Raw genomic sequence first — 18,324 nt, forward strand, 5'->3', positions numbered from 1 at the left:
CATGTGTTCAAGGACACGAGCCTGCAGGGTGTCGCAGGCAACCACGGGATGTGTGAGTCTATGGAGGGAATCTCAGGCAACTATGGGTTCAAGTCTATGAGTCTGCAGGGCATCTCAAATTCAAATCCACATACCACAATTCTTATCTGCAACTAAATTACTTAAGCCAAGTTCCAAAGTTATATCAATTTGTTATAGATACTTTAACATATTCTCCCCTGTCCCCACTGTGTGTGTGTGTGTGTGTGTGTGTGTGTGTGTGTGGTACAGCAAAGGCACGCAGAAGCCTAGAGGACAATCATGGCCTCAGAAGGATTGCCAACCTTGTTTTTAAGATAGAGTCTTTCACTGGTTTGCTCATCAGTCTAGAAAGTCTGGCAATGAGCCTTCAGGATTGCCTGCCTCTGTCTCCCAGAGCTGGCATTGCAAGCGTATATCACTATGCCTACCTGGGTTCTTTCCCCTTGGGTTCTGGGTGTCTAACTTACATCTTTGTGCTTACACAGCAAAGGCTACATGTGGGGTCATCTCTCCAGACTGACGACATTTTTCTGAAAGGGAAGGACTGTAGGAGGAGGGTTCGCTTGTTTGTTCCAGCCACCAGGCTAGCTTAGCCCTGAAATAACCAAATAACCACACAGAAACTGTATTAATTAAATCATTGCTTGGCCCGTTAGCTCTGACTTCTTCTTCTTCTTTTTCTTCTTCTTCTTCTTCTTTTTTTTTTTTTTTTTTGATTTTCGAGACAGGATTTCTCCGTAGCTTTTTGGTTCCTGTCCTGGAACTAGCTCTTGTAGACCAGGCTGGCCTTGAACTCACAGAGATCCGCCTGCCTCTGCCTCCCGAGTGCTGGGATTAAAGGCGTGCACCACCACCACCCGGCAGCTCTGACTTCTTATTGGCTAACTCTTACATCTTAATTTAACCCATTTCTGTTAATCTGTATATCACCACGAGGTCATAGCCTACCAGCAAAGTTTCAGCATGTCTTCCTGACTCTGCCTTCTTCCTCCCAGCATTCTGTTTAGTTTTCTCTGCCTAGCTCTTTCTGCCCTATCAACAGACCAAGGCAGTTTCTTTACTCATTAATGATAATCACGGCACACAGAGGGCACTCCCACATCAAAGGACCAGCTCTTAAAAACCAAACTAATATACCATTATCACATACAAAAATTTACCAATTATGATATATTTTACCATAGTTGGTGCTGAAATTTCACAAGTGGTTGTTGTTGATGCTTTTACAAAAAGAATATTTCACAAAAAAATACATATGTCCATCTGATTTAGGCAGCCATTGAGAATCATTTTCTATTGGATCTACCATTTTATTGGGGTGATACTCTATCATTATTTAATCTTTGGCATTCTACTAAAATGAAGAGACTTTTCCTTACTAGATATGTAGTTGACATGCAGTTGAGGAATCAAAACTTCATTCCTTCTTTTCTTTGAGTTTTCTGGGAAAAAAAAAAGTTAAACCTGTAATACTGTCTGAAGGCAACCAAGAGAACATTTTTAAATTGGGTACAACTTAGAACTGTAGGTGCTTTTAAAACACATTCAATTCTTTGATCTAGTCCAGGCATTTGTCCTTTGATGCTCTCTGGCTTCTTCCGAATGGTTCCTGGTTACCCTAGTGGGTGGCCATTCTTAGCATCCCCAGACAGCTGTTTGAGCTCTCCCTTCATCCCTGTCTGCCCCAAACCTGAGGCTGCTCCTCCTCCCAAAAGTCCTGGTTCCTTCCAGTGTGTGGTGCCTGGAGACCACAATGAAAGTACTCAATGTTAGTGGGTCAGATACACTTGCTATTATACTTTCTCATGGGTAAGGCTAGGAAGTGGTTTTCCTCTAAGGAGAAAGAATGCATCAGGAATCCATGGTGATACTTATAATTTAAACTTGGCGTTGCTAGGATTTTATGCATATGTTCAGTTTTGTACTTATATCTTGTATCTTAAATGCTTAAAATCCCCATGTCTCTATCACAATGATGTATCTGTTATAATCAGTTATATTCGTATGTGGTGTATGTGAACATATAATCCCTTATTATTATTACGAAGAGTAGGATTGGTTATTAAATGTTTAAGATTTCATTGCTAATTATTTTTATTTTAGAACATATCTTTCTAAGAAGAACTAGTCAATTACTGTTCTGAAGACAAACTTGAAAATAAATGATTTGTATAAGGTTAAACCGGAACCTCAGGACCACATTTTGTGATTCCTTTGTTTTTCTCTACAAGATGCTTTTTTTTTTTTGATATAAGCATGGTCCACCAGTTTTTAAAAAAAATAGCCCCAGTATCTTTTCTTTCTCTGCATTTTATTGTATTTTTATCTTCATTTTATAACTTTACAAAGCAATAGATTTCCAAATGGGGTTTTCACATGCATTGCATTTGGTTGGTTTTTTCCCAGCCCTGACACCCCTTTATGTCCTTGTCCCTTTTCCTATACTTGGTTGGTTTTCCCAGCCCTGACACCCCTTTATGTCCCTGCCCCTTTTCCTATACTTGGTTGGTTTTCCCAGCCCTGACACCCCCTATGTCCCTGCCCTTTTCCTTGTCACCCCAGCCTCTCCTATTCAATGTTGCTCTGTTGTCTTCCCTATCCTATCCCCGGGACCATCCTTTCTTCCAGCTTCACGACCTTTTTCTAGTCTCTTGGACCTTACCCATCTACTCTCCTACCTGATATATGTATTCAACAATTAGAGGATTGTTTTTTTACCTGTGAATGAGAACATAAAGTAGAAGACCCACATTATCCTAAAGGCAAGTTTGCATATACGTGACATATGTAATATATATTATTATAGGGCATAGATATGAAGGTTTATTCTGAAACCCTGGTTTTATCCGTTTTACGTACCTTGCTTCTTCTTTCCTGTTACGTATAAAATTTTTAAATTACAAGTTTTGACTTTTCGATAAGAGAAAATGGGCATATTTTGTATTTCTTCCGCATTCGTAGAGAAAACGGATCGTCCGTGTACTCTGTCCTGCATTTTTGATTCAAACATTGTCATGATCTCATCATCAAGCCTCCGACTGATGGGTATTTGAGTTGATGTCAGTCTCTTTTCCCCCTCCATCTTGCATTTTCCCAGTCAGTCTAGGGAACAGATTTCTAGAAACAGGCGTTTCCAGCTCAGAAAACATCTACAGATGCACGTTTGCTGGGCTTCTGCTGTCTTCTGCTCCATTGCCTGTTTCATCACTAGGTGCTTTAGGCAGGTTTTTAAAGGTTATCTGAAAAGATCTTAGAACACACACACACACACACACACACACACACACACACACACCCTTACAACAAGCATAGGCCTCAGAGATGAAGCTGCTGGTCCTTAGCATCCCAAAGTTTTTCCAACCTGCTAACTTGGCGCCTCTCAATTTGCCTGCTGCCATTTGTGATTTAACGAAGAATTGGCACAATGCTCGCCCACCGCAGATTCTCCATTTAAATAGTGAAACAGCACGTGGCACCCAACTGGACAAACGGCAAGTGACAAGGTCAGGGGGCTTCGTAGACCTCCTTGGATGGCTGGAATTTAAGAAGATCATTCAGTGTTTCTCAAGACAAATATGTCTTGAAAATTGCACAAACTGACTGGGTGGTGGTGGCACACGCCTTCAATCCCAGCACTCACAGAGGCAGAGACAGGCAGATCTTTGTGAGTGAGTTCAAGGCCAGTCTGGTCTACAGAGTGAGTTCCAGGACAGCCAGGACTATTACACAGAGAAACCCTGTCTCCAAAAACCAAAGAAAGACAATTGCACAAACTGTACCTTAACTCTGGAATGTTCAACTTTGATCCCCCACTGTATTAGCATATATCTGGTGTCCCCACTGTATTGGCATGTATTCGCTCTTCAAAATAACAGGTTTAATTAATTCATTTCCAGGCCTGCATGCTCTGTACCATACTTTAGTTCCTTTTCCAATGATTGGCTTTCAGGGTTATAACCCCAAACACAGCATGCCAAATTTGACCTCCCAACCATGACCTTGAGTCATTGACCTTGGCACTCTTCCCTGTACCACACACCAGTGCTTTTTATTAAAAAAACTAGACAAACTAGACACATGTGTTCACAGTAGAACATAATAGATCCCGAGGGTTGGGGAGGGACTGACCTGGGCATCCTAGCTTTGGCAAGTTCTGCCATCTTTCTTTTTCCTTTCAGACGTTTTAGTGACTTTCACTGAAAGAAAGGAATTAACTGTATTTTTAAAATTCTGTTTGAAAGTCAGATTAAAATTTGAATGAAAAGTCACTCAGGAGTAGAAATTTCATCTCCAGAGTTATCTCATTTAAAAACAACTCTAAAGAGCTCCTTACATTTTACCTGGTGGCAGAGCTCTGGGAGAAGTCCAGGCCTTTAGAGTGACGTTGTCTTTGTTCTATTTTTAAATTCTCTTTGGAGACAAGGTCTCTATATGTATCTGAGGCTGGCCTGGAACTCCCTCTACAGCTCGGACTAGCTGAAACTCACGATCCTCCTGCCTCAGCCTCTGGATGCTGGAATTACAGATGTGTGTGGGTCCATGCTCCCACACCTGGGTAAGCCTCCGTCGTCAGCTGAACATCTTGGTGCACATTTTACCAGGGACAGCTGGAGTCACTTTGTAAGAAGGTTCAGCCCTTGGAAGCCTGTTCTAGCTTTCTTTTTTATGGGTTTTACACATAACACAGTGGTCATAGACAATGTCTTCGGACTTCAAGCCTGCCTGTCCTTCAGTCCCGTTTCACCTCTTGGGTTGCAAGGACATATTTTCGTCTTATTGCAAATTGATCAGAAGCAGTGTTACATCACAGCTGGCAGTCTAGCGAGCCTGTTCCTAGGTTCGAGCCACCTCAGGTTTCTCCTGACCTAACTTGAAGTTATATATATAACCATTTCTAGTGGCGTCTTCTGTCTGTAGGTTGTGTGTGGACAATTTCCCACTGACCTCAAACTCTTGCCTTGTGTTCCTTTCCAGGACCAGATCTTCATGGAGAACGTCGGGGCCGTAAAGCAGCTCTGCAAACTGACCAACAATCTGGAAGAAAGAATAGAAGAGTTGGAAATCTGGAACAAGAAACTGGCCAGGCTAAAGCGCCTCAGTAGCAGCTGGAAGTCCTCTGTCAGCGAAGCCAGTTCAGTCAGGTACGTTCAGCATCTCCACAGAACTCTGGGGAAGGAAGAGTGGGCTTCTCCCGTGGGAGACCACTCTGCCAGGCACTGTGGATGGAGCAACAGCAGTTTCTGGCGCTGAGGTTCCTTGTCCTCCCTTAGCCGAGGTCAGTGTTTGCACTTACTTCCTGATCATTCTGTCACTCCTCTTCCTGTGGGTGCTCTTCGAATGAAGCGAAAGAAGCGTGAAGCATCTGTTTGAGAGCCTCAGCCATCAGAGGAAGTGCTAAATATTAGCAGAAGGACGTTTTCCCCTTTAGGGAGAAGAGCTGGTCATTTCTAAATTTAGAAAAAAATTATGTTTGATCCCCAGGGGCTAGTTACTTTATTGTTTGTTTTTTCCTTACTTTAAAGGAATTAAATGCTCATTTCTTGGGTTCTAGTTCTTTTTCTTAAAAAAAGAGAGAAAAAAATAATGTTAATGCATTCATTAACGTTTACTAATGGTTCCCCTTCCCCCCACAAAAGAACTCCAATTGCTTTGACTTTTCCTTTTTCAAATTATCACTGTATTACAAAAGAGAAGTCCCCCCTGCTGTGTTTGTGAAAGCCTAGGCCTTTGTCATAAACCTCCTAGAGAGGCATTTGAATAGTAATCAATTTTCTCTTTCTCTCTCTCTCTTTCTTTTTAAAGCAAATTTAGCAGAGCTGTTAGTACGTCTTCACCAAGAAGGGCCATTTCCAAAAAGCCCAGCAAGGTAAATAGAGTGAAATTTAAAATGAACAGAGATGGTATTTTCTACACAAACTAAAGCCTTAGCTGAGCCTCCTGGTGTAAATCTGTCTCCCAGCAACTTGTGGGGCGGAGTGTGGGGGTTGGGGTGGGAAGCTGAGGCAGGAGGATGGAAAGTGAAAGCCTGCATTTTATAGCTTGGGGTATAAAATGAGTTCAAGGCTAGCCTGGGCAACTTTGTAAGAACCTGTGAGTGTACTTCACTTGTGTTGCACAGGGGTGGCTCTGTTTTCAGTCCACAGTAACACACACACACACACACACACACACACACACACACACACGATTTTAGAGAAATTGATCAGCCAGCCTCCGTCTGCTTTCCTAGTCCGTATCCTTCCACAGGTGTTAATGACTTGTATCTATTTTTTTTTAACAACAAAAGCCAAGGACTCCAGAACAAGGACTAGACCACTTCAGAAACAACCTACCAGATATTTACATGAACCCCATCTAGTGAACCCCAACAGCCTTCACCTGAAACATCAACTTCACATAAACTTCTTTGTACTTATGCATGTATATACTTATGTATACACACACACGTATGTATGTATTGCTGTGAGTCACTCTCCCTGAGGTGACATGAACAAGCTCCCTTCAGACAAGAAACCAACGACAGACAATAGCGCCGATACCACAGAAGTCCAGCCTGGTGAACCATGAGTTTTATTGGGGCTGCTTTCAGGGCTAGGGGTGAAAAGTTACTCAGAGAAGTGGCTCAAAGACAGCTGCATCACCACAGGTCACCCCAGCGTGAGTGACAGCTCACAAAGCCGGGAGCCTGGGGCACACTGCACACTCGCTGGCTGAGCCGCAGGTGGAGAGTGTCCTTTCCTGGAGGCTCTGTTGTGCTGAGTCTTTTCTAGGCAGCTCAGGGGGTTCTTTTTCATCTACGTGGGCCCACTGGTCTCTGATTCTTCCTGGGGGGGGGGCAAGGCTTGTCTGAGCACTTTTGTTTGCTTGTTTGGTTTTATTTATTTATTTTGAATGAAACTTTTTTATTTATTTTACAACCTGACCACAGTTTCCCCTGTTTTATTTTTCCTTCTTCTTCCTCTTTTTTTCCCCCCATCTTGTCTAAGGGTGTCTCTCAACAGCCTTTGTGGCTTGTCTGCTCTCGGGGAGGGAGGGCTCTAATAAATCTGGTTAGTTTGGAGAACTTCTCGGAGATATTTTGTGTTGTTGGTTTTCTGTCTTAAGGAACTTTCTCTGCAAGACAAAATGTTTCACTTGCAGAGGAAAAATGCTACATCACACACACGCACACACACACACACACACACATGCATGCATGGATACATACACATGCACACACATGCACACACACATTTGCACACATGCACATACATGTGTGTTCCTTGATAAGCCCCAGGGACTCTTTGCATAACACCTAAGTTGCATGTTTTCTCATTTCTTTACATACATAGCAGTTTTTTTTTATTTTTACATATACCCACAGATCACAAAGCCAGAAAATTTTAACTCAAATTCTGTCTTCATGACTTTTTAGCGTTGTGTGTCTGATGAGGCACTTTTCTTCCAAGACTGCCTTCTTCTGTCTCCAAAATGTGGATGGTCAAGGCATCTTCCTTAAAGGGTCGGGGAGGGGAATCGTGAGGATGCTATCTACATTAGTGCACAGAGGAGAGTGCCTGGAACACAGTCAGCGCTGGGTGCACATTCATGACTGTTAATGTTTCAAACCCACCTCTTTGTGGTTCTCATGGTGTGTAGTAGAAACGGTCCAGGGAGCTTGACTGAGGGCCAATAATGATGCTTCCTTCTCTCACGCCTGTGCTTTCTCTGCAATGTTCTGTGTTTCCGTGGAAGTTGACTTCCCTAGCCTGTTACTACCAACTCTCTAGGTGACCTTTGCCCCTAGGGCTTCCTTGGGTCACTGGGTCATTGAAATATATACACAGAGAGTGGTGCTCCTGGGCTGAGTGAGGAATGTTGATGATCAAAATGCTGCCACCTGCAGGTAATGGACCTTGGGTAAGAAGCAAAGCTGGGATCACACAGCTCTCAGTGCTGGCCAAGACATACTCTGGAGGAAATTGAGGTCACCTTCATCTAGTGCTAATGCATTCCACAGGACAGTCCTTACTTTTCTCTGTTTCTCTACCTCCAATAGGTAGATAGCTGCTATATACAGTGGTAGGTGAGCCGGGAAGACTTAACACTTCAAGGTACAATTCCGAATAAGTGGACGAGAAGGGGAAGGGGCTGAGAACAGCTGTATACATCTCACTCCAAATAAAACCTGCGGAGACAGAATTTGCCAGGGCATTTAGATTTTTAAAATTGTTTTTATTGAACTATATATCTTTCTCCTCTCTCCTGTGATCCCCATGCTCCCGATTTACTCAGGAGATCTTGTCCTTTTCTATTTCCCATGTAGATTAGATCCACGTATATCTCTCTTTGTTGTCTAGGTTTTCCGGGGTGGTGAATTTTAGGCTGGTTTTTCTTTGCTTTATGTCTAAAAGCCACTTATGAGTGAGTACACATGGTTCCCTAGCGCAGGGCAGGCAGGAACTCTTTCGGCTCTGTCTCCTGTTGCATGTTTGCAGTTCTTGCCCGTTCTCTATGCGCAGTTTTCGTGTCTGCCCTCGCGCATGTTTCCTTACCTTCCTAGAGGTGATAATTTACTGATTTTCATATCAGCTGTGGCTGTACACAGCAGCAATCAATAAATATTCATGGAAAAGATGGGAGAATAAACAAAACACGGGCCCAGAGCTGTCCTTAGTCATAGGTGGGGAAATGGGACACACACACACACACACACACACACACACACACACACACACACACACAAAGGGTGTGCTTGATCAGATTTGCATCACAAAAGCTTTCCTATGGCTTTCCTGACCTTCTTCTGTGGAGATTTATCCCTTCCTATATGGAGGAATTAGGAGACGGGTGCTGGGTTCTGATGTCCTCTAGACTGCCTTCCTTCATAAAGGACAAGATAGGTATGCACAGCTGTCCTACAGATGCCGGGGAAAGGCCAGGCTACTGTAGCCTGCAGCAACTGGTGAAGGGAGGCCTTGGATGAGATTGTTGTGTTCAGAGAGGCAAGAACAGAGGGGGCAGATGTAAACTGAGGCAAGTGAGGAGGAGTCACCATCCTCGGGAGGCAACAAAGACCCCACTGGTTTGGGTCTTCAGGTCTCATAGCCGCTGTTCTGATTTGTCGTTCACCGACTTTCTTACAGGTCTCCTTCACAGAGAGGAAACAGTCCTGTCCTAACTGGGTCTTCCAAACACTGGTTATAGCTCTAATTGCTGTAATGACATTTTGGTAAGAAAAACTTCACTGGGATGCTGTCAAGCTCTTTTTTTCTTTTTTCTCTCTTGCCTTTCTTTTCTCACACATGAACTGGAGACTGACCTTCTCTTTGCTTTGAAGACAAGGAGCTTTTTAAATCAGGTACGATCTTTGATAGCTTAAAACTGAGGGAGCCCCTTTGAAATTCGTATCTTGAAGGAAAGACAACTGGATTTATGTACGCCAATGTGAGATGAACGATGGTTTTATTCTTTTCAATCAATTGTGATTTAGCAACAGACCATGGTGTGTGTGTGTGTGTGTGTGTGTGTGTGTGTATTTGTGTGTATGAGAGAGAGAAAGAGAGGGAGATTTGTTCTCTGGGCTTATAAACAGTATTTTCTCCCTTCCTTCCTTCCTTCCTTCCTTTCTTTCTTTTGGATTTTTGTTTTCGTTGTTGTTGTGTTTCTGTGTTTAGCCCTGGCTGTCCTAAAACTCGTTCTGTAGACCAGGCTGACCTCAAATTTACAGAGATCCTCCTGCCTCTTCCTTCTGAGTACTGGAATTAAATGTGTGCACCACCACCCTGGTGAACAGTATTTTCTTGTTGGTAGTCTGGCATAGTAAAAAAGAGGAAGATGGTTGTTCCAGAGGGAAAGCAAGTGAAGGGCCAAAGGTGCTCCCTAGCTGCAGGACACTGGGTAGGTGGAGCTCAGCCCTTCTGCCCTCAACTTTTTGCTTTTAAATTTAGATGATTGTGTGAGTGAGTGAGTGAGTAAGGTTTGGCCCTGGGGATTAAATCCTGAGCTTTAAGCATGCTAAACACACGCTCTCTCATTGATTATAACCTTTGTCCAGTCCAACTAATGCCCATGGTGGGAATATGCCCATGGATTTGATGTCATGACCTGAAATCCCTATCAGGAACCGTTGCATTTTTCTCCTTGTTTCCTCAGGGTTCATCATCTGTTAGGTTCCCCAGCCAAGGGGAGGGTGAGCATCTACTTTTAGAGTTATATTTTATATGCTCTAGAGATGCAACCCCAGCCATGTGAAGAGCTGCCAGGAAGTCTAGTTCTTAGTAAAGTCGCTGCATTTAGAGCCTGTTTGTGAGATCTCCTGAGCCCAGGGTTGGGTAATAGGATCACAAATGGGAGGTCATAGTCTCCATATCTTGGTTGTGGGTTCTGTCGTACCTGAGAAGGATCAAAACCTGGGTTTGCCTCTGAAGAGAGCATATGTCTATTTCATTACAATGCACTAGAACTTGTCCGGCTTGTGCATTGAGACAGATGTCAATCACAAATCAGGGGAAAAGATTTTAGAATGAATAGTGAGGAGACAGAGAGTGAGAGACAGAGAAAAACCCAAGGCGAGGGAAACTGGACCACAGTAAATGGTTGCCAGGGTGATACGTCTGACACATCTTCAGACTTAGTACCACTTTTCCAGAAAGGGCGGAGCCTGTTGGGCATCCACCAGCTGTCTCTAAGAACACATTTGGAATTCCTTTCTTGCGGATGGAACCCATCTGGGGCACAGCTCCTGGTTTTGAGGCTGTGAGGGTAAATCTGCCACCGTCACGGGAGAACAGAGTCCCGAGGCGTTGAGTTTGGGAAACAAGGTGTGAAGTGAGGCTGGCGAGGCAGCGAGGCTGGTGACCTTATTCTCAGCAGACGTTTATGTGACTCACGAGAGAGCCTAAAATCTCCCCGCAGAGGGGAAGACACACAACGTTTAGATGGCAAAACACTGCTGGGGTTTGTGTCCCAAGCCCGAGAACCGTTCATTGAATTTCAATGTAGAAATCGTGATAACGAGAGGGAAGGAGTGCTCTTTATTTTGGAGTCATGTCATGCGTCTGCTGTGCTCCGTCTCCTTTCCTCCTTCTACGTAATGCGATACATTGAACTCGGAATGATGTTGGAGGTGACCAAAGGGTTTGGGGGTCCTTGACTGGCCTCTGCCTCCTTTCATCTCCCAACTCAACAGCATGAATGAATCCCACCAGGAGGAAGTGAGTTTTGACCTTATCTTTCCTGCAAGGGGCAGAGGGCTGCCTCCAGCTGTTGACAGGTTTCCTCTAGTGGCCGCTAGCCAGGGTGACAGAGCCGGCTCTGTGGAGCGCTCCTCTGAGCCTCCGAACTACTGGGAGCCCGGGGCTCCTTTCTCTTTCCCAGGCAGAAAAACCTCACTCTGCTGGTTTCCAGCTCCAGCTCCCTCTCCCTGCTCCTCCCATCTGGGTGGCCTGTGAGTACATCTTTGGCCAGCTGGTAGCTTGAGGGAGATATATAATGCTTTATAATATATACAAATATTAATAAATAAACTATTATATAAATATATATATATAATATTTTTATAATACATAATGCTTTCTCCCCCTTTAACAGTGCCTTGACAATAGTCGCCCTTTACATACTTAGCTTAAAGGATCAGGACCGGCGCTCCCCAAACCACCCTCTGAGGTAAGAATTCAGATCTTGTGTTCGAGAGGAGGACTTTAAAAAAATTATTCTTATATATGCCTATATGTATGTGGGTGCCTGAGGAGGCGAGGAGAGGGCACTGGATCCCTAAAGTTGGAGGTTTATGCTGACTGAATTCACAGACATGAGGGCTGGGAACTGAAGTCCAATCTTCTTGAAGAGTAGCAAATGCTCCTACCCACTGAGCCATCGGTCCAGTCCTGAGAGGACGCTCAAAGGCCTATTTCACTAACCATTTTGTACTCTTCCAGCAATATTACAAGTTCTCCGGAGCCAGCCCTGTCATCAGCTTCCCCTCCAGGTACTGTCATCCAGTTCCTAACCAGAAACCCAACCCATCTTCCCTGGCTGTGCCACGACTTCCTGTGACCCTCCTTCGTTCACTGTCTTGCAGCTTCTCACACAACCTTGGCAACCACGCAGACCTCCCCTCAAGTGCCTGAAATCACTTTCTGTGAGATCCTGACGTGTCAGGAAACGTACTGCTGCCCCGTGTGGGGATCAAGAATATTATTTTCAAGTTCTACACAAAGACAATTGGAGGCAGAGAGAGAAATCCATCAGAGATACTGGGCAGGTAAATGGCGTCCAGAGAGAAACAACCAGGCCTTTGAACTTGAGGTTTGCCTTGCTGACATTCACCTGGTTAGTTTGTGAAGGGATCTAGGTAGGGATTCTACTCTTCTGTTAGATGGAACAAAATCTATATAGCCATGAACTGGTAACCATCTGAATACTGAGCACCTTCCCCATGGAGGAAATGCTGGGCTTTTGTTTGTTTGTTTTGAGACAGCATTTCTCTGTGTAACAGTCCTGGATGTCCTGAAACTCACTTTGTAGACCAGGCTGCCCTAGAACTAACAGATATCTACCTGCCTCTGCCTTCCGAGTGCTGGGATTAAAGGTGTGCGCCACCACCGCCCGACTTGATTATTTGTAATATTTGCCTGGCAGAAAAGCTTCATTTGTCTGTCACCAACAAAGACGGTGAGGTGGCCATATCCACATGGGTTGGCTTTCTTGTTTGGGTTTATATTTTGGCTCATTTAGAACTTAAATGGTGTAGTGTCTGGGCTTTTGTCTACAGTAATTTGGGGAAGGAAGAAAGGAAAGAAGGAATGAACAAATTCTGGAAACCCTAATTTAAAGGTAGCCTTTGAGTTAATGAAATCCACTAGCTTGACATCCACTTTTAGCGGCCTCCCTTTTCCTTTTATATCCCTGTACACAGCTCTTGGCTTTGTTTGTTTATTTGATTTTGTGTTTATGGTGCATTCATAAATGCATGTGGCTAGGCATAGCCCTGTGCATACGTGTGGAGGCTATCATGGCCCCGTGTGGATGCGTGGAGGCTATCACGGCTCCATGTGGACAGTTGGAGGCTATCATGGCCCCATGTGGACATATGAAAACTATCTTGTTTTTTGATACACAGTCTCCCACTGAGCCGAGTGCTCACTGATTAGCTAGGTTGGTTAGCAGCAAGTTCTGGCAGCCTGCCTTTGTCTACCTCGGCACATGCTTTCCCCCCATTCTACCCCACCCCAGTACTGAGCGTGCTTCTGTGCCTGGCTTTTTACATGGGTGCTGGAGATGTGAACGTGGGTCCTCATGCTTGCCCAGCAGACACTTGACCAACTGAGCTAGCTCGCTAGGACCTTTTAAGTGTTAAAACAGACGTTTTTAGAAACTTGGTCAAGGGCTCCAACTGGATTTATCTCTGTAAGAGCAAATGCATTTCTTCTAAGTGGATTCTAGTTTCTTTTAGTAATCTTATTCTGTATACACACATTCGCAAGTGTCCAGGATAGCATTAATAATGGTAGGTAGTATCAGCAGTATGTACCAGGGTGGTTTATCTATGAGGAAGCTGCGGAAGCAGCAACTTCCAAATAATGGAGATGCCAGGTGCCAGTAAATTATTCTGACTTCATGAAATGTGGATTAAAGATTAAAGCAGGGCTCTGGCTTGCCATGTTCAAGACCCAGCGGGTGGCGATTCCATGTCTTAGTGTTCTCATAATAACTGTAGTCACGGCAAGAAAACAAATCACATCGTACTCTGCCTCCTAAAGCGCCCATCTCGCGATAACCTGTGCCTTTTCTGCTTACGCAGTTGGCTAGAGCAGGGCATACCAGTCACATCTGGTTCAAAACGGTGGAGGGGGTGTAAATTTATCATGGGCCTCGGCGAAGCAAAGGAGCAAAAAAACTGATTGTAAGCAGCCTGACACACAGACTCTGGCCAGTGGGCAGAGCCTTCGGGTGATAACGACATCTCCTTCCCCTTTGATATTACTTTGTATCCTACCCTGGATTCATACGCTTTCAAACCACGTCCCCATTTATCACGAGGCAATGAGGAATCACCCCAATATATGACGCTGTAATAACCGCTCACATCAATGAATCATTCACTCCACACAAGCACATCATACAGGCACTGCTAATATCCTCTTTTTTTCCCAGTGAGGAAGCTGAGGCACAACATGTTTCCCCCGTCTCTAAGAGACTTGTGCCTTTTCCCCCTCATAAAAACAATGTTGAATTGAATTAAGGAACAGATGTATCAATCCAGAGTGGATCGGAAGCTTCAGTCTGAAGAAAGGGGTCTGCGACAGTCATCTTGTTCTCAATATATTGTCCTCTTGATCATTGCATGTGTGTGTCTGTGTGTGCCTATTTGTGTGTCTGAGCACGGGCACGCGCATACCATAGCCTGCATGGCAGACCACAACAACCTGGAGTGTCAGTTCTTGCTTTCCGCCTTGCGGCGGGGTCTCTGGCTGGTTGCTGAGCTGGGGATTCTCTTGTCTCCGTCTTCCCTATCACTCTATGAGTGCTGAAATTACAGCCATGTGCTATTACGTCCAGCCTCATTTGGGTGCTGGGGAGTCAAATACAGCTCCCCACACTTGTCCAGCAGGTGTTTTATATCCACTGAGCCATCTCAACAGACCCCTAAATATTTTTTTAAATATTTATTTATTTATTATGGACACACTATTCTGTTTGCATATATGTCTGTAGGCCAGAAGAGGACACCAGACCTCATTACAGATGGTTGTGAGCCACCATGTGGTTGCTGGGAATTGAACTCGGGTCCTCTTGGAAGAGCACGCAATGCTCTTAACCACTGAGCCATCTCTCCAGCCCCCTCCTAAATATTTTTAAATATACAAAGTTAGTATATCTGGAGAGGATGGCCTGGCAATTAGGAGTGTTACTGCTGTCAAAGAAGACCTAAATTTGATTTCCAGCACCCACGTCATGTGGCTCAAAACTGTCTGTAACTCCAGTTTCAGGGGACCCAAAGTTCTCTGGCATCTGCAGATGTATAGCCTCAGGGGTCCCAGTACAAAAGAGGAGAATGTTGGATGACTATTTTTTTTTTTTTGTGACCAGATGTTTCTGAGACATGAAGAATAATTAAAAATTAAGGGATAATAGCCGGGTGGTGGTGGCGCATGCCTTTAATCCCAGCACTTGGGAGGCAGAGGCAGGTGGATCTCTGTGAGATCGAGGCCAGCCTGGTCTACAAGAGCTAGTTCCAGGACAGGAACAAAAAAAAGCTATGGAGAAACCCTGTCTCGAAAATCAAAAAAATAAATAAATAAATAAATAAAAAAATTAAGGGATAAAATAAAAAAAATAAATTCAAGGAATTAAAAAAACATAGCAGAACAAAACATAGCAGAACAGAACACAGGAGAGCTCTCAGTGGGATGCAGAATAATATCTGGCAATTTCCTGGATCCCCGAAAGACATTTCGGAGACTCCTTCCTGAGGAGTCAGACTACAGTAAAGTAAATGAAAGACAGTCTGCATTGTTATGACATGCTGAGCTCAAGTCAATTTTTCTTTCAGGTCTAAGTTGATTGTCTAAGAATTTGTAAAACGTCTTTCAGAAAGTCATCTGCCCCGCCCCCATTCTATTTCCCTGCTCCATAATAAAAGGTTTGAGGAAGGCAGATCAGGAAGCAGAAAGTATTTCAGAATATTGAGTTTCTGCTCTAAGAAGCCAACTGAATGCGATAGATTAGGTTTTAACCCATGGAACCCATACAGATTTAAGTAGACAGGAGAGTCAATATGAAAAGACAAAGGGCTTGTCGGGAAAACATTAGAATGCTGATTGTAACAAGTTGGGGAGCCTAAAAAAAAAAAAAAATCAAAGCAGCGCGTGCATCCTCACTCATTTTGTTTTAGATGTAAGAACTTTTAGGAGAAAGAATGGTCCCCTGTGCTAATGGTCTCAGCCATGATGGGTAGGGTTCATTGACCTCTTGCTACAGGTCTGTTCAATCAAGAAAGGTAGCACAGACGCTTCGCGGAATTCAGGCTTCCGCACATTTGTTTTGAACACATATACTACCCGCCTTTCACCGTGGCAGGATGGATACCGTTTTACATCAACCGCTCTGATTTTTAATATAGTTGGCTGGGAGGTAGCACCCACCCGTTGTGAAATACACCCTTAGCTCCCTAATGAAAATCACCTGCTCTATACATTAAGCCTATAGCAAAAGTTCTGGAAGGCATTTATAGAATAAGAGCTTCCGTTGAACCCACCAGGAGTTTCTGTTTTCTAATTACCAGCTTTTCGGAGTCGAAGAGTCCTGCTTCATAGAAGTGACAAGTTAGGGGCGTTGTGTAGGGAATTTAAAAATTTGTTTATGCCTTCAAAAAAAAAACATTTTCAGAATTTTAACCTGTAGGGTTATCTCTTCTCCACCGCCTCTAAATTTTCCAGCTATGTTGCTATTGTGTGAGAGTGTGTGGGTGTGCGTGGCGCGTGGCTACAGACGTATGCATGCCACGGAGGGCATGTAGAGGCCAGAGGTTGCTTTATAGATTCGGTCCTCTCTTTTCTCCTTTTATGTGGGTTGAGGGCATAAAAGCAAGTTCAGGTCATCAGACTTTTGTGGCAAGCACCTTCACCCGCTGAATAAAATAGATATATTTTTAAATAAAATAAAATAGATATTTTATTTTTAATTGTGTGTGCGTGTGTGTGTGTGTGTGCGCGCGCGCGCGCGTGCACATAAATGCAAGTGCTCATGGCAGCCAGAAGAGGGCACTGGCTCCATTGGAGCTGGAGTTACAGGTGCTTGTGAGCCGCCTGACAAGGATGCTGGGAGCCACACTTGGATCCTCTGCCAGAGCAGTACAAGCTCACGGCTGAGTTCCAGCCTCGCTTTTTATTACTTCTTAAATACTTTAGCAGGGCATGGTATTACATACCCAGAATCCCTACAGTTAGGAAGATTAAGAATCCTAGGTTATGCTAGCCTGCCTTAGATAGAGTAAGACACACACACACACACACACACACACACACTATATATATATATATATATATATATATATATATATATATATATATATATATATATCACAAAGCAGCCAACCTTATTTATAGGGCTCTCTCTCTCTTCAAGAACCAATGAACACAGTTCTATGGAAGGGAAGGGAATCTGTCGTGTTATTGCCAGATCTTACAATGAGCCCCTCTCCCTTCAAGTCCACCAAGGAAGCAGAACAAAAGGTAGAGAAAAACAGACAGTACGGGAGTTCTGTTTTCTCCTTCTCTGTGGGCCTCAATTGCCTTGGAAACCCATGGCCTTCTGGGGACGCAATCTTAAGTGAGACTTTTAGGAGAAGACAAGCACCTAAAAATTATTGTTGGAACAGCTCGAGTCTAAGCGATCTGGACGCCTTTGGGAACGCATATGTATTTATGTACAAAAGAAAATGAATATTCAGTTTTCTAGAAATTTCTCATCTCTCACGATCCATTAATGGAATGTATCATTTCGGGCTGCACGCTCAGACCCTCACATTGCCTGTCTGCTATCTTCCCTCCCTGTCTGCTGAGAGGGGGAAGAAAGGCAGACTCTTGCATCTGTTCGAGCATCCTTCACCTCCTATCTGGGGAGTTTTACCTTTGAGCAGGGGGAAGATCTGTAAAGGTTAAACAACTGGCTTTTCTCTCGCATTTCCTTCCTCTTTCCCTCCTACCCTCCACATATGGTCGCAGAGTACCACAGAGAGCCTGCATGGCCTCTCCATTGAGCCACAAACACAGGCATCTTCCAGGTCTTCACAGTCCTGTGAGCTGTGTGTTAGGAAGCTTTTCCACCTAGTGTAAAACATGCAGAAGAGGGGAGAGATTTCAAGAAAGATTGCCTCTAATTATTGTGCCCAATTGCTTCTGTTTCCTGTCCTGAAACTGCAGGTAGAAGCTTGAATGTGGACAGAAGTCTGAAAAACAAAAGCGAAACAAACCTCAGCGCTCTGTAGTGGTTTGAATAAGATGTTCGCCACAGTCTGGGACATTTGTATATTTTGTCCGCGGTTAGTGGAGCTATGTGGGAAAGCTTAGGAGGCGGGGTTCTGTTGAAGGAGCCACATCATTGGAGGTTGTTTTTGAGGGCTTAACGTCTACTATTTGAGGTCGTTCTCTGCGGTGTACCTTCAGTTTCAGAGGTGCATCTCAGTTTGCCGTTCCAGCCGCTGTGCCTACCAGCTGTCATGGTCAGCTTCTCTGGACCCCTAAGTTTGAATAAACCAGCTCATTCTTCTCTGAGTTGCCCTGGTGACCATGCAGTTTTTTGTTTCGTTTTGTTGTTGTT

General features: G+C 44.1%; 1 protein-coding gene across 1 annotated transcript in view; it reads left to right on the top strand.

Moving 5' to 3' along the window:
• Myrfl (myelin regulatory factor like) overlaps nt 1-18,324 on the top strand; it is a 105,182-nt gene that overhangs the window by 74,558 nt on the left and 12,300 nt on the right. The window contains exons 14-19 of the mRNA XM_075954301.1: nt 4,996-5,162; nt 5,824-5,887; nt 9,147-9,232; nt 11,593-11,667; nt 11,940-11,989; nt 12,083-12,265. Coding sequence (XP_075810416.1) covers nt 4,996-5,162; nt 5,824-5,887; nt 9,147-9,232; nt 11,593-11,667; nt 11,940-11,989; nt 12,083-12,265 — 625 coding nt within the window. The remainder of the gene's footprint in view (nt 1-4,995; nt 5,163-5,823; nt 5,888-9,146; nt 9,233-11,592; nt 11,668-11,939; nt 11,990-12,082; nt 12,266-18,324) is intronic.

The sequence above is a fragment of the Microtus pennsylvanicus genome, chromosome 20 (genome assembly GCF_037038515.1).
Source record: "Microtus pennsylvanicus isolate mMicPen1 chromosome 20, mMicPen1.hap1, whole genome shotgun sequence".
Taxonomy (NCBI): Eukaryota; Metazoa; Chordata; class Mammalia; order Rodentia; family Cricetidae; genus Microtus; species Microtus pennsylvanicus.